At 36.2% G+C, this 23,943-nt stretch overlaps 1 protein-coding gene and 1 non-coding gene across 2 annotated transcripts in view; both read right to left on the reverse strand.

Annotated features, from left to right (window-relative positions):
* The window catches only part of TMTC2 (transmembrane O-mannosyltransferase targeting cadherins 2), a 422,846-nt gene that overhangs the window by 186,042 nt on the left and 212,861 nt on the right, over positions 1–23,943 (reverse strand). The window contains exon 4 of the mRNA XM_032854661.1: positions 5,566–5,680. Within this exon, the coding sequence (XP_032710552.1) occupies positions 5,566–5,680 (115 nt within the window). The remainder of the gene's footprint in view (positions 1–5,565; positions 5,681–23,943) is intronic.
* LOC116866451 lies at positions 9,413–9,562 on the reverse strand. Its single transcript, XR_004382391.1, has one exon. It is a non-coding gene; the product is annotated as a U12 minor spliceosomal RNA (small nuclear RNA).

A 23,943-nucleotide genomic window follows, 5' to 3' on the forward strand; every position in this document is an offset into this window, starting at 1 on the left:
GCGAGGACAAATCTATAGTCACAGTGAAAGAAAAATGGCTGAGTATTTTTCAGGCTGGAAATCAATTATACTTCAGATGCAGTGAGTATTACAGGTTGAAAGTCAATTATATATTTATAAAATTTGACAATATAAATAATTGAGCAATAGTCTGTTTTGTCCCTGAAAAGTATTATACATGGAAAGAGAAACCGACATCATAACACAGATCTATTAAACCGGTCTTAAAATTACTTGTATAAACTACTGGATTTTAATGAATATAGCAATATGAATAAAAGAATAAAGATAAGGCTGTGTGATAAATGTACTACATTGGTTGTTTTTAGGAGTTATAGAATGGGGAGATAGTGAAGTGGGTGAAGGGGGTCAAAAGGTACAAACGTAAAATGGTTATAAAATATATATGTTATGGGGATCTAGTGCATAGCACGGCCACTATAGCTACTAACAATGGATGTATATTTGAAATTTGAAATTTGAAATTTGCAAAGAGAAATTTGCCAAGTAAAGGCTCTTACCACAAGAAAAAATATGTAACTATGTACAGTGACCTATAATTAGACTTGTGATGATCATTTCACAATACATACCCATATTGAATCATATTATATGCCTGAAACGAACACAATATTATATTTCAATTATATCTCAATTTTTTAAGAAGTACGTAAGTACGCTTTCAAAATTTTACATTATATGAGTGTTATCTGTAAGCATGGATGGAAGTGTTATCAAAACATTGTAATAATGGGGCACCTGGGTGGCTCAGTGGGTTAAAGCCTCTGCCTTCAGCTCAGGTCATGATCCCAGGGTCCTGGGATCGAGCCCCACATCAGACTCTCTGCTCAGCGAGGAGCCTGCTTCCCTTCCTCTCTCTGCCTGCCTCTCTGCCTACTTGTTATCTCTGTCTGTCAAATAAATAAATAAAATCTTTAAAAAAAAAAAAACCACTGTAATAATGGATTTAGACAATTTAAAACAATTTCTGTACCACTTCCTGAACTTAGTTCAGTTGTGTCAACACATGACCCTTCTAATAAAACTCTATAGCAAAAATTCAGGAAACTGGGGCGCCTGGGTGGCTCAGTGGGTTAAAGCCTCTGCCTTCAGCTCAGGTCATGATCCAGGGTCCTGGGATGGAGCCCCACATCAGGCTCTCTGCTCAGCAGGGAGCCTGTTTCCCCAGCTCTCTCTCTGCCTGCCTCTCTGCCTACTTGTTATCTCTGTCTGTCAAATAAATAAATAAAATCTTTAAAAAAAAAAAAGTTCAGGAAACTTAGTTTCGTAAAAAAAAATAATAACTGATACTCTCTATTAGATGTAATTCCATGTATTTTATTTCTATATGTAAAGGTAGTCTGAATTAATTTTTTTTCTGGATTTAAAAGATATATATGGAGGTTTTTTACCCCATACCCTTGTTTATTTCTGCCAGCTTGAGAAGAAATACTATTAGTGCATGGATATAGAGTCAGAACATGTTACATTCAAATACTGGCTCCTCTTTTACTTGTGTGATCCAACACAAAGTACCTGAGTTTCACTGCCCTCATTTTGCAGGCCTCATGTGAAGACAAACTGTCAAAACATATGTAAAGAATCAAGAGCGTTTGGCACATAGAAGTAATTCAAGTAATTGCTACCAGAGAAAAAAATTAAAATTATTCTATCATTTTATAAATAGGCAGTATAACTGTATGTCTGTACCTCCAGATATAACTTGATATTAATCCCCCCAAAAAAGTTCTGAAAGTTTTAAAATCTCTTAATGTAATAATGCTCCCTAAACTTCAGATACAACAACATATTCTTTGTATTATTACTTACCTATTATTTTTCCAAATCATCCTTTTTTCCTTCTACCCTGACCTAGAACGATATTTAGATATCACAGTTCTATTTTAAAAATATAAGCAGAAAAATAAAATCATAGGGATTTAATTTAAAGATTATCACTGACCTCTTAGAATCATCCTGTGTCTGGCCAGTGGTAGTGGACCTCACTATACCCATCATTGTTTTGAAGTTACATAATAATATATGTCTATCTACAGATTATTTCTAATATAAATTCCTAATAACATGAAATTTTTTCAGTAGTTTACAAAGCAAGTAGATTTAGAAACATTGAATATGTTAAAAAAAAAAAATCTAGGTTACTGATTAAAAGTTAAGTGCAGGACCTAACAGGAGCTTATGATTCCCAAAAGCTTCTAAAATTCATGAATAAATATGGGTATTTCAAGTCAACTAATATAATGGGTTCATTAGTTTCAGGCTTTTGTTATAAAATATCTTTAAGAGTAACTGATGATATGAAATGTGATTATTGCCTGCTATCACCACAAAGGAGTGATATCACGTTAAGCTTACTGGTAAAAATGAGCAAAGTACATTCCTTTTTTCTTTCAGAATTGAAAGAGGGCAAGGAGCAATTTCTGTGTATCAGACAAAATTATGTAAAGAAAATAGCATATATATCTTAAAAGAAAAACTTTTCATCAGATAGTCTCTAAATGGTCCATGAGAAAATTGGCTTCTTTCCTAACTATGTAAATAAACAGAAAAAAACAAAACCAAAAACAAAAGTTTTCTCCTAGGGACATAGGATATCAGACATATTTATGATATTGTGGGTAGTAAAATATCTATCTTGATGCATTTTATTAACAATTGATTAAAATGAGTGAAGAATTCACCTCTTCTGAAATATATGTAGTATCAGAATTCTATCAATCACATGGGTTTTATAATCCAATACTTTAAAATCATTGCAACATTTCTTATGGGATTTAAGCCTCTCCATCTGAGCTAACAGTTAAGTGTAGTTTAAAAAAACTGCCATATTCGTAAAAATATTCTGGAACTGTATATGGCATTTATGTCACATGTCATTTATAAATAAGAAAAAAAAATTATCTTGTTAATAACTACTTCTCCAGCAAGGATTTTTCATTTGGGTTTGGGGAGGTCTGTCCTTGCCATAATAGCTCAAATATACGACCACAGAGGAAGTTATAAGATACAGGTTTTAAATTACATGTACAGTGCATTTGTCTAATTGAATAAATTTCTCTTCTCAGCAAAAAGTAAGCCTAGATAGATAGATTTCCCTTTTCTTTCAACCCATGCCAGATATCACCAGGAGGTAGGTAACCTTAAACCACTGGCTCTGGGTAAGAAAGAGAAAAATAAGCTTAGTGAAGAAGCATGGGTTGTTCAGTTTACCTTCTCCTCTGAAAAACTGTGGAGAATGGGCACCAAAAGAAAATTGCCATCCCATATTGCAAGACAAGGGGTCCCTTTGAACATGTTACTTTCAGATGCAAAAAAAAAAAAAAAAAGAAAAAAAACATTTTTGCAAATTTATCAAACTGATAACTTTTTTCATAAAATAAAAATGTCATTAATCAGTAATAAAGTAACAACACATTATTCAGATGAAGCAGACATGGGGAAAACATTTGTGGAAGTATCTATACTCATTAAAAAAAAATTTTTTTACTCAGTAAAAAAAAAAAAAAAAAGAATTATTTCCAGAAAAATGGTAGTATATACATGGTAAAGCATGAAACGGTAGAGCATGAGAATCTGGGACTGTACAAACTGGAGGTGTTCCCCCCACTGAAAGCATTCCTGTTAAAAAGGAGAAAATTAAACACTATGCAAATCAACACAAAACTCATGCTGATCTAATTTAAATCATAGCCCAAGAGACTGAGATCCTGATGTTACAAAGTCCAAAACAAGGTAAATGTAGGAACAGGAAGTTAAAAGTGAGCTCATCCTATCTACCTTCCCTTAAAAATCTAGATTTTGTTTATTTTGGGGGCGCCTGGGTGGCTCAGTCGGTTAGACCTCTGCCTTTGGCTCAGGTCATGATCTCGGGGTCCTGGGATCGAGTCCCACATCGGGCTACCTGTCCAGCATGGAGCCTGCTTCTCTCTCTGTCTCTGCCTGCTACTCTGCCTGCTTGTGCTCTCTCTCTGACAAATAAATAAATAAAAATCTAAAAAAAAAAAAAAATCTAGATTTTGTTTATTTTCATTCATCTTTTCATTTTTTTCTATCTGTTCTTTTAGACTTAGCCTACAAAAGATTTAGATGCAACCAGAACATAAACACATATTAAAAATTAAGTTGTGGGCACCTGGGTGGCTCAGTTGATTAAGCAGCTGCCTTCGGCTCAGGTCATGATCCTGGAGTCCCAGGATCAAGTCCCACATCAGGCCCTCTGCTCATCAGGGAGCCGGCTTCTCCCTCTGCCCCTCGCCCCTTTCATGCTCTCTCTCTCTCTCAAATAAATAAAATCTTAAAAAAAAAAAAAAATTAAGTTGTCAAACCAGTTTGATACTATCAATATAACACCATATTCATTAAACTAAGTAGTAAACATCTCATTATGCCTCGTCCCTTCCTACAGGGACGTGATCCTTCTCTAAATGAGTCCAACACCGGAGTCCCTGGCAAAGGAAGTGTCTTACTGCTCTTGCCAGTCTCCCCCATGTTTCCCTCAAGAGAGGACACATAATCCCAGAAGGGTCATCCAGAGACCTTTCCCAGGATTAACAGAGACACCAATGCAACTCCTTCTGAGTTTGACAAGAGTCAGGATATTACAAAGGTGTATGATTTTTTCATCTTTCCAAGTGATACACACAGAGTCCTACAAAGAATGGAGTGAACCCAAAAGAAATCACAGACACAAAATATAGAAAAATCTCTGAAACAAAAAACACTGCCTCTAATTATGCCTACATTTAGTCAACCCCAGGAATTTTCAGTACAGGAGTTAATAAATTCTCTTTTGTGTTGAAGCAAAGTTAGAACAAGTTTCTATTACTTGCAAACAAAAAAATGTCATAAATATAAAAGACAAAGAAGAGATTCAGGTTTTGCCTGTTTCCATTAATATCTTGCTGTACCCCCCAGGGCTTTCCAGCCAAAGAACAGCAGATTTTTCCTAGGGATTTTTCTAACCTGACATACATAAATACTCTAAATTATCCCATTATCCTAACTTAATTACCAGTACCTTTGGAGGAGGGGAGAGGTGGGAGGTGAAGGTGGAACCACATCATCTATTGATAACTCCCCAGATTTAGTACATGTTCTGTATCTACTCTGACACTAACAGTTCTTTATTAGAGGATTACATCTATTCTTAATCATGAAAATACTAATTATATGAAGTATTATACATACCAACCTGTTTTTCTGATCCCAACTAAGTATTAATGGAACTTAAAACAAACAAACAAACAAAAAAACAAAAAACTACAAGCATTTAACCAATTGTTATATGACATAGTACATCAAAAAACAAAAAACAAAAAACAAAACCCTCAACCACACTACATCAATACGCACAGATATTGACGCAGAAGCCCCAAACAAAGAAATCACAAATACTATTCACCTACTATTCTCACGGGTATGATTAATGAAAAGACTATTTCAGAAAAACAGCCACCATCATTTCCATTTCCAGCAGTTAAATCAATAGTCTCTCGCCACAGGTTTCAAAGATGAACCAAACCAGAGAAAGTAATGCATACTCACAAATTATAAAGCATGTCAGCCATGTTGCTGCGGTAGTACAAAGCATTTCTATAGGCGCTTTCAGCTTCAGAAATTTTGCTCTGACTCTTCAGAACATTTCCAAGGTTACCCCATGCTGCCAAGAAGAGAAAGAAGTATTCAGGCTGAGCGTCAATCCAATTACACATGACATAATATCAGGCCATCAGGAAGTACCACAGTGAGAGAAAACCTTCATAAAACATTCTGAAGAAGGAAAATTTATTTCCTTTATACTCCAACATTTCATCAAGCCAGGAGATTAAATACAAAGTCTTAAAAAAATTAATTATTATGTCTCAAAGCTGATATACATATGCAGTTCATCATAAGGCCAAGAACAATGTTATCTTAAGCTCACCTACAAAGACTTCAGGCTCTTTCAAATTTCGGTAGGGGTCTTCCTGGCCTGAAATTACTGTATACTTACTGAACGAGAAACTGTAAGAAATCATCTTAAAGTAAGCAAAGATTTCATTCAAACATGATAAAATTGATAAATGACGTGGAAGAACAGGATAAAAAGCAAGATAACTAAGATCAAAGCAATAAAGAGGCTTAATAATTAATCAGAACATATTGGTAAAACACTGTATTCCTTAAAGTGGTTAAATACACATGGTTTGTTCAGATATAATATTCTTTTATACCTTCCCTGCTAATAAATCTATTTGTAGGAAAACCACTGTCTCATTATTTTCATACATAATATTTATTTTTCTTAAAGATTTTATTTATTTATTTATTTGAAAGAGTGGGGGAGAGGATATGTGTGCACAAGAGGGCAGGAGGGGCAGAGGGAGAGGGAGAAGCAGGCTCCCCGCTGAGCAGGGAGTATGATACAGGGCTCGATCCCAGGACCCTGAGATCATGACCTGAGCCGAAGTCAGACACCTAACTGACTGAGCCACCCAGGAACTGCCATATATAATGTTTAAATAAAATCTGTAATTTCTGTATGCTCTTAATCTTTCACCTCAAGTAATGATGATTTGTCAACATTCAAAAGACCAAAGATACACTGTCAACCACTGTCTGTATAGAATGCCTCTCAAGCTGACCTGGCCCTCCAACTTGGATACTTCTATTCTCTTTCTTCCTTACCACAAGGACATGGGGTGTGGAGTCCTGAAATTGGAATCCTTCCCAGGTAGAAGACAAGGATGAGAAGAAGGCTTATGTGCATCAAGGTATATTAACTTGGATAATTACTGACTATATCTGAGGAATGAAGGGGTTTGGGGGTACCCATTTTTAATGCATAAAAAGGTGTATAATCTTGCAAAGGCAAAGTCGCCGGTATGCCCTGCTAATTTAACACTGTGCCTTAATTTACTCATCTGTAAAACAGGAAAAATAATTTGTATTTCATGGGTTTTGTGGTGAGGATTAAATGAGTTAATGTATGTAAGGTGTTAAGACAGTGCCTGTCATGTGGCGAACACTCAACAAATATTTGCTATTATCATTAATATTATTGTGATCGATACTTTTTGTAATTTATAATGTCAAGCTCTGCTAATAGAAATAATATCAAATATAATGCACTTTATGGCCTTATATCATCTACAGAGAGTAATAATTTTCTATATTTGGAAAGTCATATACCTCCTTTTTCCTCTGATGGAAAACAGAAGGAAAGCACTGTTCGTACAATTATTCATCACCTAATAACATCACATACGACACCACACTCCTGAAATGGATCGTCTCGCTGAGCTCTTAACCCAGTCCTATACATAAATACTCTCTCCACTCTGTGAGTGAGGAAAACAGACTCAGAGACACTAAAGAACTTGCAAAGTTAATACAAAAGTATCAGAGCAGGAATTCCAATCCAAGTCTGGTGGCTTCCAAACTTTTTCCACCGTCCACCTAGCATTTTCAGACCACATGTCATCTTTCACCACAAACCAATATTCACACACTACAAATCAGACCTTGGCATTATAAATCCATGAAAAACTGAATCCATGAAGTGAAAGATGAAACTTAGTTTTAAAATATGGTCAAATTAGCTTAAAATATTCTCAAATTCAAATACTAAATTTAATAACAGGAAATACAAAATGGTAGGAAAAGCATATAGTAAATTATAATTATCTTCAAATTTAATAAGGTTAATATCACATGTATTTTCTATCTAGCCCTTCCTCCCCTGCCACCAACATTACCAAATGAATGAAGTATGGCTCTGTGGAAACTTCTAACAGCCAGGCTGTTTTCAACACACTTCACCTCTCCCAAAGTTCTGCTCTGATTATGGCATTAGTAAATGAAATTCTATTTACACTGGAATCACTCCAGAGAAATGCCTCCAAATAGTAATTGAAGCACCAGGAAAACACCATTATAGTACTATCTCATCTAGCCCAGAGTCTTAGAATACAGACACTGAAAAAAACAGAGCAAAGAACTGCTTTGAAAATTTTAAGGCCTATTTTGAGAGAAACAGATTGACATTTTTCTCAGGTACTTATATATCAGTGAAATATTAAGCTAATAATTGTCTCTTTAATAGTCAACAGACAGAGTTATGTTTAGAATATATGTTTACTGAGTTGGTTATTCATTTGTTCACTCATCTACATACGCAATTCTTAAACCAGTATTTGCTAAGCACCTGTTTGGTGTGAAGAACCTGATAATGGACCAGGCACCTGGAGCTGCACGTACATGCAAGTTCTCACCCACACAGAGCTCATGTTTGAAGTGGGAAGTGGAGTGGGGAAGGAAGAACCAACCACACAACAGAGTAAATGAGTTAACTGAGATAATGGTAAGTGCTAATGATAACTGTTAACAAAATAGCCATGTAAGATGGAGGGGTTGAGGTGAATTTATACAGAGATTATCTTAGAAAGGAGGAAATGGAGGTGATGTCTAAGGACGGAAAGATAAGGGAGCCAGCCTTGCAAAAACTGGTGAATCCAGCTAAGGGGAAGAGTAAAAGCAAAGGATTGAAGGTGGCCCCCACTGGGACAGGCAGCAGGGGAGATGATTACTTCAAAGTGAGAACGCAACCCAGAATTAAAAATCCCTGGCAAGGTTATCTGAGGCAAAGCCACAATGTGATGCCAAGTTTCTTGTTTTTTGCATGGCTAGAAGTCTCTCACATCCTTATGATTCAGTCATTGCCCTGGGTGCCTGGGAAATGAAAAATGAAAATTCCCAAATTAAGAATATATGTTTAAAACAATTTTACCTACTTACGGATGAAAGAGGAAGGAAGGGAGAAAGCAGGGGGGAGAAGAAGGGTAGACTTTGATGTCCTGAACTCAGACACTCACAATCAGGCTACCTTTTTTTTTTTTTTAATTGTCCCTACACATTCTTACAGAATACCAATTTGAGACAAGGTTATTTTGAACCCATTATAAGTGAGACAAAGCAAGATTACTTTATAATTTTACCAAACACAAAAAAGGAAAAGGCTGCAGTAAACCCACAAAATACCAAACATCCCTTTCTCTTGCTAAATGAATGACTTCTTTATCCAGTCACAGAATTGCTCTAGCATCCAACCTAGAGAACAGTCCTGCTCCTTTAGACCCTCTCCCAAATCACCCAAACTAAATTCAAATCTTATGATATAACCTCAGGATCCCCACAGTGTAATGTTCCCTCAATCAGAGTAGTAATTAAGCCAAATTCTTTACTATCAATATGTTCCTGAATGTCTTTGGCGGAAAGACATTGATGGAGGATTTCATCATACTCAAATATGAAAACAATTCCTTTTCAATATCTTCCCTGCCTTATTCTTTTTCCTCATGCTCTTTTATTACTTTCCTACCAGTCTACTCTTTCAGTGTTTTGAAGGAGAACGCAGGCAGATGGTGACTCCCAGGCATCCAGCAAAGTAGGCAGGTCACCCTGAGGGCCACCTTCACCAGCCCAATAATTCATCTCACATTGGCCGTGAACATTCTGGTATCAGGCTCAATCATTGTTCTCCTTACTCATAAGTTTAAGGCATCAAAATCCCTTTTCTCTTATAATTCTTCACAAAATAGAATATTGTATTTACCAAAATAAATTTTGGGTTTTATTTTTTCATTTAAGGTAAGAGCTGCCAAAACTTACACTAAAATTGTTGTACCCTTGTTTTGTTTTGTTTTCTTTTGTTTTTCGGTATGAAAACTGCTGTCACTATTCTAATTTAAATGTGATTGATTCTTGCATCAAGACTACAAAAGCTCAATGTTAACATAAACATCACTTCTAAAAATATAAAACTGCCCTACAGAATTCTGACCTTTAAAATGCCATTAGCTGTCAACTAAATACTAATTCTTTTCATAGAAGCTATTCATTTAACATTTTTCAATGATAAAACAAAAGTAAAAAAAATCATTGAATTAAAAAACCACTGAAGATTTAGCTACCAGAGATATGGTTGAGAGGAAAACACATTAATCGGAACTATAAAAAGTACATTTTAAAGGTTAATGTTATGATTTCACACCTATATAATTATCCTATAGAATTAATCAGTGCAGCTATAGTTTTTTTTTTCTATTACTTAAATTTGATCACATCAACCAAGTCAACTTTTTTTATATCAGATCAATTTTTAAATCTAGCTAGTCTGACTATTTGGAAGTATCCAAGACAAAAACTTGAAAAATACAGAGAAATTTCCCAAGGCTCATTGGTGGGACAATTTAACATTATAAAGATGTCAAATCTCCAAAATTAATCTATAAATTCTATGTAATTTCAATCAATACTTTCACATTGTTTATTAATAAACTCAAATTTTTTCTAAGCTTAATATAAGAGAAATAAAAAACTTGATTTTTATACCATAGTTACCATATACAAAGGTAAGTTCCAGATAGTTTTAAAAGTTAAATGTGAAAAGGTAAAGCTAACAAGAATATGTAGAAGAATTTCTCTGTGGAAGGAAAAGAGACTTCTTAAAAAGACCTCTAACTCAAAAGGTTTTTAAAAATTATGAACTTGATTATCTCAAAATTAAGGACTTCTAATTATTGAGGGATAAAATGGACAAAGTTAAATATGCATTCATACACCAGGAAAATATATTTCAAACAATGTAAATAAGAGACTGTACTTTGAAGAAAAAAACTAACAAAGCAACCAGAAAAAGATAAGAAATCCAACAGAGGAAAAATGGGCAAAGGATTTGAACAAAATTGAAACAAAACAAAAAATTTAAAGCATTTAACTAATATTCAAATTCCTCAATAACCCAGAGAAACGTAAGTTATTACAATAAGATTTGAGATTGGAAATATTTAGAAAACTGGATAAAGCCAAGTTCTGCTGGGTTGTGGGGGGAAGGCTTTGTATCCTGTTAGTGGCCATGTAAGACTGTGAGAGTCATCCTGTAGGGCCATCTGACAGAACTCCGTCTAATCAACAAGAATCACTAAGCCCAGAACAAGCCCTAACCAGCAATCCCACTCCCAGAGAACATGTAAGAGGGTGTTTAATGAGAGCCTCTTAGTGTTGGCTGACACTGGGAACCAAATCAACATGTCATTGTCATGGGAGTAGCATGTGGGACATACACTTTATAGATTACAATGCAGAAATAAGGACGCGCAAATTCCCTGTAAACATTGTCACATGAACGGACCTTAGAAAGCTGACAAAGAATCAAAACATCAGAGGCATTCTGTGTCACAGATCCAGAAATATATATTAAAAATTCATTCACAACCAAAATATCACTACACAGTTTACAAAGATAGATTATAAATCAAAGGATGCAAATCAAGTACATTAGAACAGTTGTCCACGGTGCAAAGGAAAAAAGAAGTTAGGAATAGAGATAAAAGGGAATAATCACAGGAATAGAAGAGAGGAAATCTGCAGGGATCATCCCAGCCATGCTCAAACTGGCCGTGAACCTAGGAATATAATTAATCTAACTGCCTGCAACTGGGTTTGGGGTGGCGGAGGGAACACAAGGGAAATGGAGGGGAGGGGAGGAAAAGAAAGAAGAGAGAAAAGAAAAATTAAGGTCACATCCCACATTCTTTTAAAATAGAGATGGGGTTATCCTATATCCTACTTAAGGAATAAAGGGTTTAACAGTCACTAAACTTTTTCTTGTACTAAGACAATCAGAAACAGATGTTTGGGATTATCTTCAAATTTACACTTGGTAATTACACTTTGGACCAATAGAACGTAAAGATCTTACATTTTCATTAATATTTAATGCCACTTCCATTATTTTTTTACATGTTTAGGCCCATATATTTTAGTGATACATTCATTTCATAAATGTACCTTTTGTTAAAGTACAGTTTTACTAGAATAAAATACTAAAATTCGTCCAAGAAATTATGAAGCCTAAAAAAATACATCAATGCTTTGAAAGTTTGTATTTTAATAGACAGTGTGTGCACATGAATCCAATTCACACTTTCAGCTCTGGAGATAATATACTATTTGAAGTTTAAGAAATGTAATTATTCTAAAATCTCAATGTACTTTTAAAAAGTTCTTCCCAATAGCATCTGAAAATATTCAGCGTACTCATTTTATTCTTGTTTTACAAAATGAATACGATCAGAAGTTTCTCTCATTTGAGGCGACTGCTATCCCATCCCATGGACTTATCTTCTAGCCCTATGAGACAAGGTAGATGAAGAAGTGGAGCAGAAGAGGCAGAGAAAGAATTTTAAAATTTCACTGTAATAATAAAAATAATAAGAGTGCTTTCGTTTATTTAAAGCTTGCTATATGCTTATCAGTGTCCAGAGCTTAACCTATTAAAAAAACCTTTGAGGTATCTTACTATACCCAATTCACTGACAAGAAAACTGTGGTTAACTCCCTAAGTAGCAAAAAGTTACTGACCAGGAAGAACCAAGATATGTTAGTTTCCAGGCATCAGAATCTATTTAGAGGTAATGCTATCTCACGCCCTCAATATTTAGTTTGAATATAAAGTAGAATAGCATAATACTCAGTATTTTTACATATTTAATTGAGGGCTGGAGAATAATATGAAAACAAAATAAATTATTCAAATGAATCATCCCCTCAGAACTGCTAGGGACAAACAACAACAACAACAACAAAGAACAACAACAACAAAAACACTCCAGAAACAACAAAACAGCTATCCCGGAGGTTACTGGTCAAGATGGTGGAGGAGTAGCAGACTGAGATGACATCAGATGGCAGGAGTTCAGCTAGACAATTATCAAACCATTCTGAACACCTACAAACCCAACAGGAGATCAAAGAGAAGAAAAGCAGCAATTCCAGAAACAAGAAATCGACCACTTTCTGAAAGTTAGGATGAGTAGAGAAGTGAATCCAAAGCAATGAGAAGATAGACTGCAGGGAGAGAGACCGCCTCCAGCAAGCATTGCAGCACCAGAGCACAAAATCTGAACTTTCAGAAGTCTGCTCCACTGAGGGACGTCGCACCAGAGGCTAAGCAGGGATGGAGCCCTCACAGGGACAGTGTGGTTCCAGGTCCCACAGGGTCACAGAAGGATCAGGGGTATCTGAGTGTAGCAGAGCTCACAGGTATCAGAGTGGGAAAGCCGACTACAGAGAAAGAGCCGAGGAGGGGCTCTCAGCTTGGCCTTACCTTAAACTGTGATCTGTGGCAAAGTCAGGCCACTGCTCTTTAAGCAGAGACCCCACAAGTGGCAGATCTGGGGAGACTAACCCTCATCCGCCGGAAGAGCAGCGCAGCAGGAATTTACTGAGTTTAGAGACCCCAAACGGGGCTGTGTGCCAGAGACAGAAATGCTTGGTCACAGGCTGGGTGAGCTCACAGCACGGCTGGAGACCAGGGAGATGGGAGTAATTGAGCGCTTTACTCTGAGGGCACACTGAGGAATGGGGAACTAAGGTCTTGGCTCCTCCAGCAGGAGATTGGGAGGCCACCATTTTCATTGCGGACCTCCAGAGCTCTACGGAAAGCATTCAGGGAACAAAAGCTCCCAAGAGCAAACCCGAGCAGATTACTTAGCCTGGCCGCCGCCAAATGCAGCGCGACTCTGCCTCGGGCAAACATTTGAGAATCACTACATCAGGCCCCTTCCCAGAATATCAGCAAGAACATCCAGCCAAGACCAAGCTCACTGATGGAGGAGAAGAGTGCACTTCCAGAGGAGGGGAAAGCAAAGCATGGAATTCATGGCTTTCTGCCAATGACTCTTTACTCTTGCAAAATTAATTAATTTTTTTATTTTGTTTTGTTCTTATTCTAATTTTTTAAACTTTTCCTCTTTCCTCTTTTAACCTTTTTTTAACTAGTTTATCTTAACAATACCTTTCTTTAAAAAAATCTTTTTAAAACTTCATTATTATAGTCATATTTTATCCCTCATTGTATCTAACTTTATTTTTTGTATACATATAGAGTTTCTTCCACTAAAAAATTTTGGGATACAATTTCTTCTAATAGATCAAAATATACCCTAAATCTAGCACAGGGCTTTGTTCTAGTCTCCAGCCTGAGCAAATTGTCTCCACTTCCTTTTTTTTCTTTTTCCAAAGACCTTATCAATACTTTTTTTAGAATTTTTATTTAAATTTTCATCTTTATATTTATATTCTATCCCTTCATCATATTTACTCTTATTTTTCTGTATATATAAGTTTTCTTTCCATAAAATTTTGGATTACAGTTTCTTCTAACAGACCAAAATACACCCAAAATCAAGTGGGTGGCTCTGTTCTATTCACAAGTCTAATATATATATATTATTATATATATAATAATATATATATATTAAAGATTTTTTAAATTTCTTTTTACCCCCTTTCTTTTTCCCCCGATTTAGGGTCTCTTCTGATTTGGTTAGCATACATTTTTCTGGGGTCTTTAACACCCTTTAAATATTTTATTCTCTCTTTCATATATTCTTATCTGGATAAAATGACAAGGCAGAAAACTCACCACACACACACCAAAAAAAAGGACAACAGGCAGTACCGAAAGCTAGGGACCTAATCAATATGGACATTGGTAATATATCAGATCTAGAGTTCAGAATGACGATTCTCAAGGTGATGGATGGGCTCGAAAAAGGCATGGAAGATATTAGAGAAACCTGTCTGGAGAAATAAAAGCCCTTTCTGGAGAAATAAAAGAACTAAAATCTAACCAAGCTGAAACCACAAAAAAATTATTAACCAAATGCAATAAAAAATGGAGGCTCTTACTGCTAGGATAAATGAGGCAGAGAGAGAATTAGTGATATAGAAGACCAAATGACAGAGAGCAAAGAAGCTGAGCAAAGGGAGACAAACAACTCCTGGACCACGAGGACAGAATTTGAGAGATAAGTGATACCATAAGATGAAACAATGTAAGAATTGAGACTCCAGAAGAAGAAAGAGAGAGGGGGGCAGAAAGTATATTGGAGTAAATTACAGTAGAGAATTTCCCTAATATGGCAAAGGGAACAAGCAGCAAAAATGGGAGGCACAGAGAAACTCCTCAAAATCAATAAAAATAGGTCCCACCCCATCATCTACTAGTAAAACTTACAAGACTTAGTGACAAAGAGAAAATCCTGAAAGCAGCTCAGGACAAGAAGTCTGTAACATAAAATGGTAAAAATATAAGATTGGTAGCAGACATATCCAGAGAGACCTGGCAGGACAGAAAGAACTGGCATGATATATTCAGAGCACTAAATGAGAAAAACATGCAGCCAAGAATACTATATTCAGCTAGGCTGTCATTGAAAATAGAGAGAAAAATGCTTCCAGGACAAACAAAAACAAAAAAAATTTATAAACACCAAACCAGCCCTATAGGAAATATTGAAAAGGGTCCTCTAAGCAAAGAGAGAGCCTAAAACTAGTAGACCAGAAAGGAACAGAGACAATATACAGTAACAGTCACCTTACAGACAATACAATGGCACTAAATTCCTATCTTTAAAGAGTTACCCTGAATGTAAATGGGCTAAATGCCCCAATCAAAAGATACAGGGCATCAGAATGAATTAAAAAAAAAAAAATCAACATGCTATCTACAAGGAACTCATTTTAGACACAAAGACAGCTCCAAATTTAAAGTGAGGGGTGGAAAACAATTTACCATGCTAATGGACATCAAAAGAAAGCTGGGTTGGCAATCTTTGTATCAGAACAATTATATTTTAAGCCAAAGACTGTAATAAGAGATGAGGAACCTCTATATCATACTCAAAGGGTCTATAACATACTCAAAGGGTATGTCCAACAAGAAGGTATAACAATTTTAAATATCTATGCCCCTAACATGGGAACAGCCAACTATATAAGCCAATTAATAACAAAATCAAAGAAATGCATGAACAATAATACAATAATAGTAGGGGACTTTAACACCCCTCTCACTGAAATGGACAGATCATCCAAGCAAAAGATCAACAAAGAAATAAAGGCCTCAAATGACACACTGGACAGATATATTTAGAACATTCCATCCCAAAGCAATAGAATACACATTCTTCTCTAGTGCACATGGAACATTCTCCAGAATAGATCACATCCTGGTCACAAATCAGGTCTCAACCAGTACCAACAGACTGGGATCATTCCCTGCATATTGTCAGACCACAATGCTCTGAAGCTAGAACTCAATCAAAAGAGGAAGGTTGGAAAGAACTCAAATACATCGATGCTAAAGAGCATCTTACAAAAGAATGAATGTATCAACCAGGAAATTCAGGAAGAATTTTTAAAAATCATGGAAACAAATGAAAATGAAAACACAACTGGTCAAAATCTTTGGAACACAGGAAAGGTGGTTCTGAGAGTTAAGTATATAGCAATATAATCCTTTCTCAAGAAAAAATAAAGGTCTCAAGTACACAACCTAACCCTACACCTAAAAGAGCTGGAGAAAGAACAGCCAAGAAAGCTTAAACCCAGCAGGAGAAAAGAAATCATGAGCATCAGAGCAGAAATCAAGGAAAGAGAAACAAACAAACAAAAAACAATAGAACAAATCAATGAAACTAGGAGCTGGTTCTTTGAAAGAACTAATAAGATTGATAAACCCCTAGCCAGACTTATCAAAAAGAAAAGAGAAAAGACCCAAATAAATGAAATCATGAATGAAAGAGGAGAGATCACAACCAACACCAAAGAAAAACTAACAGTTATAAGAACATATGATGAGCAACTACACACCAGTAAATTTGACAATCTGGATGAAATGGATGCATTCCTAGAGACATATAAACTACCACAACTGAACCAGGAAGAAATAGAAAACCTGAACATACCCATAAACAGTAAGGAGATAGAAGCAGTCATCAAAAATCTCCCAACAAACAAGAGCCCAGGGCCAGACAACTTCCCAGGGGAATTCTACCAGACATTTAAAGAAGACTTGATACCTATTCTCCTGAAACTTTTCCATAAAATAGAAATGGAAGGAAAAATTTCCAAACTCATTTTATGAGGCCAGCATAACTTTGACCCCCAAACCAGACAAAGACCCCATCAAAAAAGAGAATTACATGCCAATATCCTTGGTGAACACAGATGCAAAAATTCTCACCAAAATACTAGCCAATAGGATCCAACCGTACATTAAAAGGATTATTCACCGGGACCAAGTGGGATTTATTCCAGGGCTGCAAGGTTGGTTCAACATCCCATATCAGACAATGTGATACAATACATTAATAGAAGAAACAACAAGAACCATATGATACTCTCAATAGATGCTGAAAAAGCATTTGCCAAAGTACAGCATCCTTTCTTATCTAAACTCTTCAAAGTGTAGGAGTAGAGGGTACATACCTCAATATCATCAAAGCCATCTATGAAAAACTCATAGCAAATATCATTCTCAATATGGAAAAACTGAGAACTTTTCCCCTAAGAACACGACAGGGATGTCCATTATCACCACTGCTATTCAATATAGAAATCCGAGCCTCAGCAATCAGACAACAAAAGTAAATAAAAGGTATCCGAATCAGCAAAGAGAAGTCAACTCTCTCTTTGCAGGTATGATACTTTATGTGGAAAACCCAAAAGACTCCACTCCAAAATTGTTAGAACTCATACAGGAATTCAGCAAAGTGTCAGGATATAAAATCAACTCACAGAAATCAGTTGCATTTCTATACACCAACAGCAAGATAAAAGAAAGAGAAATTAAGGAGTCGATCCCATTTACAATTGCACCCAAAATCATAAATACCTAGGAATAAACCTAACCAAGGAGGAAAAGAATCTGTACTCGGAAAACTACAAAATACTCATGAAAGAAATTGAGGAAGACACAAAGATATGGAAAAACATTCCATACTCATGGATTGGAAGAACAAATATTGTGAAAATGTCCATGCTACCTAAAGCAACCTACACATTTAATGCAATCCCTATCAAAATACCATCCATTTTTTCAAGGAAATGGAACAATTATCCTAAAATTTATACAGAACCAAAAAAGACCTTGAATAGCCAGAGGAATGTTGAAAAAGAAAGCCAAAGTTGGTGGCATCACAATTCCAGACTTCAAACTCTATTACAAAGCTGTCATCATCAAGACAGTATAGTACTGGCACAGAAACAGACACATAGATCAACGGAACAGAAGAGAGAGCACAGAAATAGACCCTCAACTCTATGGTCAACTGATCTTTAACAAAGCAGGAAAGAATGTCCAATGGAAAAGACAGTCTCTTCAACAAATGGTGTTGGGAAAACTGGACAGCCACATGCAGAAAAATGAAACTGGAACATTTCCTTACACCACAAACAAAAATAGACTAAAAATGGATGAACAACCTCAATGTGAAACAGGAATAGATAAAAATCCTTGTGGAGAACATAGGCGGGAACCTCTTCAACCTCAGTCGCAGCAACTTCTTCCTAGAAACATCGCCAAAGGCAAGGGAAGCAAGAGCAAAAATGAACTATTGGGATTTCATCAAGATCAAAAGCTTTTGCACAAGAAAGGAAACAGTCAACAAAACCAAAAGACAACTGACAGAATGGGAGAAGATATTTGCAAATGACATATCAGATAAAGAGCTAGTATCTAAAATCTATAAAGAACTTACCAAACTCAACACCCAAAGCACAATGAATCCAATTAAAAATGGGCAGAAGACATGAACAGACAGTTCTGCAAAGAAGACATCCAGATGACCAACAGACACATGAAAAAGTGCTTCACATCACTCCACATCAGGGAAATACAAATCAAAACCACAATGAGGTACAACTTCATACCAATCAGAATGGCTAAAATTAACAAGTCAGGAAACGACAGATGCTGGCAAGGATGTGGAGAAAGGGGAACTCTCCCACACTATTGGTGGGAATGCAAGTTGGTGCAGCCACTCTGAAAACATTCACATCCTCAAAAAACTTGAAAATAGAGCTACCCTATGACCCAGCAATCACACTACTGGGTATTTACCCTAAAGATACAAATATAGTGATACATAGGGCCATGTGTCCCCGAATGTTTACAACAACAATGTCCACAATAGCCAAGCTATGGAAAGAACCTAGATGTCCATCAACAAGATGAATGGATAAAGAAGATGTGGTCTATATATTCAATGGAATACTATGTAGCCAACCAAAGAAGTGAAATCTTGCCATTTGCAACGACATGGATGGAACTAAAGAGTATTATGCCGAGCTAAATAAGTCAATCAGAGAAGACAATTATCATACGATCTCCCTGATATGAGGAATTTGAGAGATAAAGTGGGGGGTGGTTGGGGGTAGAGAAGGAAAAAATTCAACAAGATGGGATTGGGAGGGAGACAAACCATAAGAGACTCTTAATCTCACAAAACAAACTGAAGGTTGGCAGGGGGAGGCGAGTATGGAGCGGGTGGTTGGGTTATGGACATTGGGAAGGGTATGTGCTATGATAAGTGCTGTGAAGTGTGTAAGCCTGACGATTCACAGACCTGTACCTGTATGGTATTTTCCATACCACAGAAAATTTAATGCCAATTTATTGTTTTATATTTATTTGGATATGTAATTTTAAACGTCCCATTTTCCACTTAACTTACTGGAAATAGAACATACTCTGTGTAAACAAAGGGTCGTTCCTCAGAGATGCTGGGGACTTCCATACATTAATCAAGATCTTGTAAGTGGCCTGTAGATGCCTTGCACGGAAGAGAGATTTTACAAAGCACTGTTTAACAAGTACACGATTAATTCCTAAGACTAAGCGTATATGATGATTATATGAAGGGAAAGCAAACAGCTGCTTCTAGGTATCACTAAGTTTTAGAAAATCTGATCTCGGAAGTTATTTTATTTTCAAAAAGAAATCAAAATTTTTTCTGCTAAAATATCAGGAAGTGAAGCAGTAGGAATAACTCTTCTATCTCAAGGGCCCTTCACACTGATATTCAACTGCATCTACAAGGTATCCACTTACGAAGAAACTTGACCTTCATTCGCAACGAAAGCTCCTCTTGTACTTAGCCCACAATCTGCCACAGTTTATTTTATGTTCCTTGAAAGGCAGAAGAACAATTAAGTATTCCCATCTTGCTAAAGTTGTTCTAAAGGGAAAATCAAATGTGAGTTCCCTCTAGAAATGCTAAGTGATCTACAACAACAAATACCTCCAATTTTTTTTCAAAGCCCTCATTCAAATACATAGTATTTCTAAATTCACAGACTAACTTCAAACTTACTCTCCTGCAATTTCGTATCTCTTCATATATTTCACAAAATCAATGCATGGAGGAGATTTGAGTAATTTTTTCAAAGATATTTTTACTTTATACTAAAAGTCTGAAGACATGTATGTTTGCCTATTATAAAAGCTAAAATAATTTTCTTATGATTTTGGCATATAATGCTCTTCAAAAAATTAGCTAAGATGAATGACTTCCAATATTACTATTTAAATGAAGCTACTTACCATTCAGGTCTAAATCAGCCATCACACCTGAGGATTATCCTATCAGCATGTTCATCTCAACTTATGCTCAGCTGGTGCACTGAGCACAACCACCAAAATCAGTCAAGACTCTAACTTTTGACTTCTGCCCTAAGTTAGCATTTATTTTTACCATAGAACTTTCCCACAGATCTTTAGATCCTATATCAAAATCATGAGTTCTATGTAAGGATATGGCAAAACTGAAACATTTAACCACATAAAATAAAGTGATAAATCCCGAGTTTTGTTTCCTTCAAATAGGAGTTAATTGTTGGAAACCAGAATGCTACCACCAAAAAGGGTTAAATACGGAAATCTTACCAGATATCAAAGCCAGACCAGGTGCGAAAGAAAATAAATACAGGAGTGCCTCATGCATCAGATAAGAATTCTGCCAATTTAGGCTCTAGGCCTATTTCTAGGCTAATCTTTGTATATATATATATTAACTCTTTCAATTCACATAACACAGGAGATTACCATCCAGCTGATACTAGTTGAGGAAACCGAGCCTGGGATTAGTCAAGCCAGACTTGGAAGCTAACCCTACGGACCCTTGCTTATAATCACAATGGGATACCGGGAATTTCCATGTGTTTCCCAAAATGGTATAGCCAAAGATATAATTTAAGTATCATTTTAAATTATAAAGGTTAATTATGTTAAACTCTCTCATTTTAACAGAGACAGAAAAAAGCAAAAAGCAGAAGGAAACAAAAAAAATAGCCACTAAGTGCATGGAACTTAAGATAAATGTGAATATGTTTTTTTTTTTTTTTAACTACACTCCTTCCATTAGTGAAGATTGTAAGGGGGTCAACATTTGTAGCCTGGGCTCTTTACTCATTATTTGATAGTCACATCACATGACTCTAGGGAGATAAAAGCCCTTATAAACCTGTAAGAATTTATTTTTCCTAAAGTAACTAAGTCTTGGATTATTACAAAAAAGAACATATTATTAAGTGGGTGAAAGAAAAGAAACTATCTAGTTAAAATGTTAACTAGACGTAAGTGGACATAATATAAAGATTATGATTCATAGGACACCAGAATGCATATATATTTATATGTAATTATAATTAGAGCAATTTAATAATATGCAATTACTTCTCTTGGTTCTTCAACTTTGGTTACTGGAGACCTAGAACTAAATTTATTCTTATTAAGGAAATTATTGAAAATGGCAAGGTAACATTTAGTATTCCAATAATATGTTAATGCTGTCTTGAAAACACTGTAACTCACTATAATATCTATGTGCCTAGTGCAATACCCATAAACTCAATTCAGTCCAGGCTTTTTGTTTTAATACGTTTGTTCCTTAGCATTTTAGCATCTATAATCCCTACCATAGTCCTTATTTTTGCAATGAGCAGCACCCACATCCATAGTCTAGTGTCTGCTGCCAATACCATTCCTGATCTGGGCTGCTGGGTCTCCTTTGAACCTGCCTTCATTCATTAACTTCTCATCTGTGGTTGGAATTTTTCCCATAGACTCACCATTAAAACAAAACAAAAAAATCTGCTCTACATCCCTTTCTTTCTTTCTTTCAGATTTTATTTATTTATTTGACAGAGATCACAAGTAGGCAGAGAGGCAGGCAGAGAGAGAGGGGGAAGCAGGCTCCCCGCTGAGCAGAGAGTCAGAGGCAGGGCTCGATCCCAGGACCCTGAGATCATGACCTGAGCCAAAGAGAGAGGCTTTAACCCTCTGAGCCATCCAGGTGCCCTACATCCTTTCTAACCGCAATGCAAAATTAAAGATTAACCCACAGTACTGTGTAAAATGACAGTAAATACAATCACATTTACAAGTGTAAGGACTGGAAAGGGGAAACAGTTTGGAAGCACCTGAGCCTTGCCTGAGCTTCTCAAATCTTACAAATAGACCCCTTTCATGCTGCTAAAAGTAGGCAGTAAAACACTCGGTGAATATATAATTGGCATGCCACAGAGAGTCACCCTATTTACCAACATACCAATTCAATTTAGAATTTCCTCACTATCTGACTGATCTCTCCTGAAGTCAGACTGAGTCCATGTAGTTCTTCAATGGGTACCTTTAGATTGATAATAAATTCTAAAAAGTGGTTGAGCTGCTTATGACTTTTTGTCAGAAATTTATATGTCCCAAAGAATCCCTTGTTTCTGTCATGACTGGTGTCATCTGAGTCTGGCTCAGCTCTAAAAGATGAAAAACATGCTTAGAGAGGCCAAGAGTTTTTATACAACTTATCAGGAGTTGTAAACTCCAGTGTGGAAAAAGAGGATTCTTTTATTAGTTTTTAATCCCCTCCTTTTCGCCTATAATCCAATCTCATCATCTACTTTATCTCACAGTGAATCCTATCATCATTAGGAAAGAGCCTGCCCTCAAATGGCCCAAGGTCAGTTTCCTAGGACATGTCATTGAAAGCAATTTTTTTTATTTATTTATTTATTTATTTATTTATTTATTTATTTATTTATTTAAAATAAGTAGACAGGGGGCGCCTGGGTGGCTCAGTTGGTTAAGTGGCTGCCGCCTTCAGCTCAGGTCATGATCCCAGGGATCAAGCCCCACATCAGGCTCCCTGCTCAGCAGACAGCCTGCTTCTCCCTCTTCCTCTGCCTGCCACTCTGCCTACTTGCACTCTCTACCTCTCTGTCAAATAAATAAACAAGATCTAAAAAAATAAAAATAAAAATAAATAAGTAGACGCCACACCAAGCCTGGAACCCAATATGAAGCCCAACACAGGGTTTGAACTCACGACCCTGAGATCAAAACCTGATCTAAGATCAAGAGTCAGATGCTGAACCAACTGAGCCACCCAGGCGCCCCTACTAAAAAGAATTTTGATGTGGAAATGTAAAACAAAATTTCCCAAACCGAAGTTTTAGTCTGGTCCTGTTAACAATGAGATTCCAATACACAGAAGTAAATTACCTGACTCTTTTATTTATCAGCAACAGTAAAAGCGGTAATTTAGTAAACAAGAAATGTGTGCCAGACCCTGGTAGGTATGCTACACATACTCTGGGCCACACAGTAGCACTATCTGATCAATATACACATCAGCAACTTGCGGGCTCCGAGGGCTTGTGACAACACTACAAATAAGGATAATGAAAACAGCTGTTCATGGTCTGGGTTAAGATCAGTGCCCACGCCTACCTCTTACTGCAAAGTCTACACTCTTCACCGTGCTGTTTCTCCTTAAGCGTTCTGCCTCTCTTAATTTCTCATCTGTGAAACAGGTGGAACGATGCTTGCCCAAGTTAAACTCTAGCATGACTGAGACAATTAAATGAAATAATAGGTATATACCCTGGAAAGTACATTATTATGGATAAGGAATGATATTTCATTATCATCCATTAGAAGTATGACCAATTAGATATACACTGTCATATTACATCTTCCTGTACTCAGTACCTCTGGGAATGCCTCTGAGAATTTATTTCATTGCCAAGTAAATCTAG

The sequence above is a fragment of the Lontra canadensis genome, unplaced genomic scaffold, assembly GCF_010015895.1.
Source record: "Lontra canadensis isolate GAN:19392208 unplaced genomic scaffold, GSC_riverotter_1.0 scaffold9, whole genome shotgun sequence".
NCBI classification, from domain to species: domain Eukaryota; kingdom Metazoa; phylum Chordata; class Mammalia; order Carnivora; family Mustelidae; genus Lontra; species Lontra canadensis.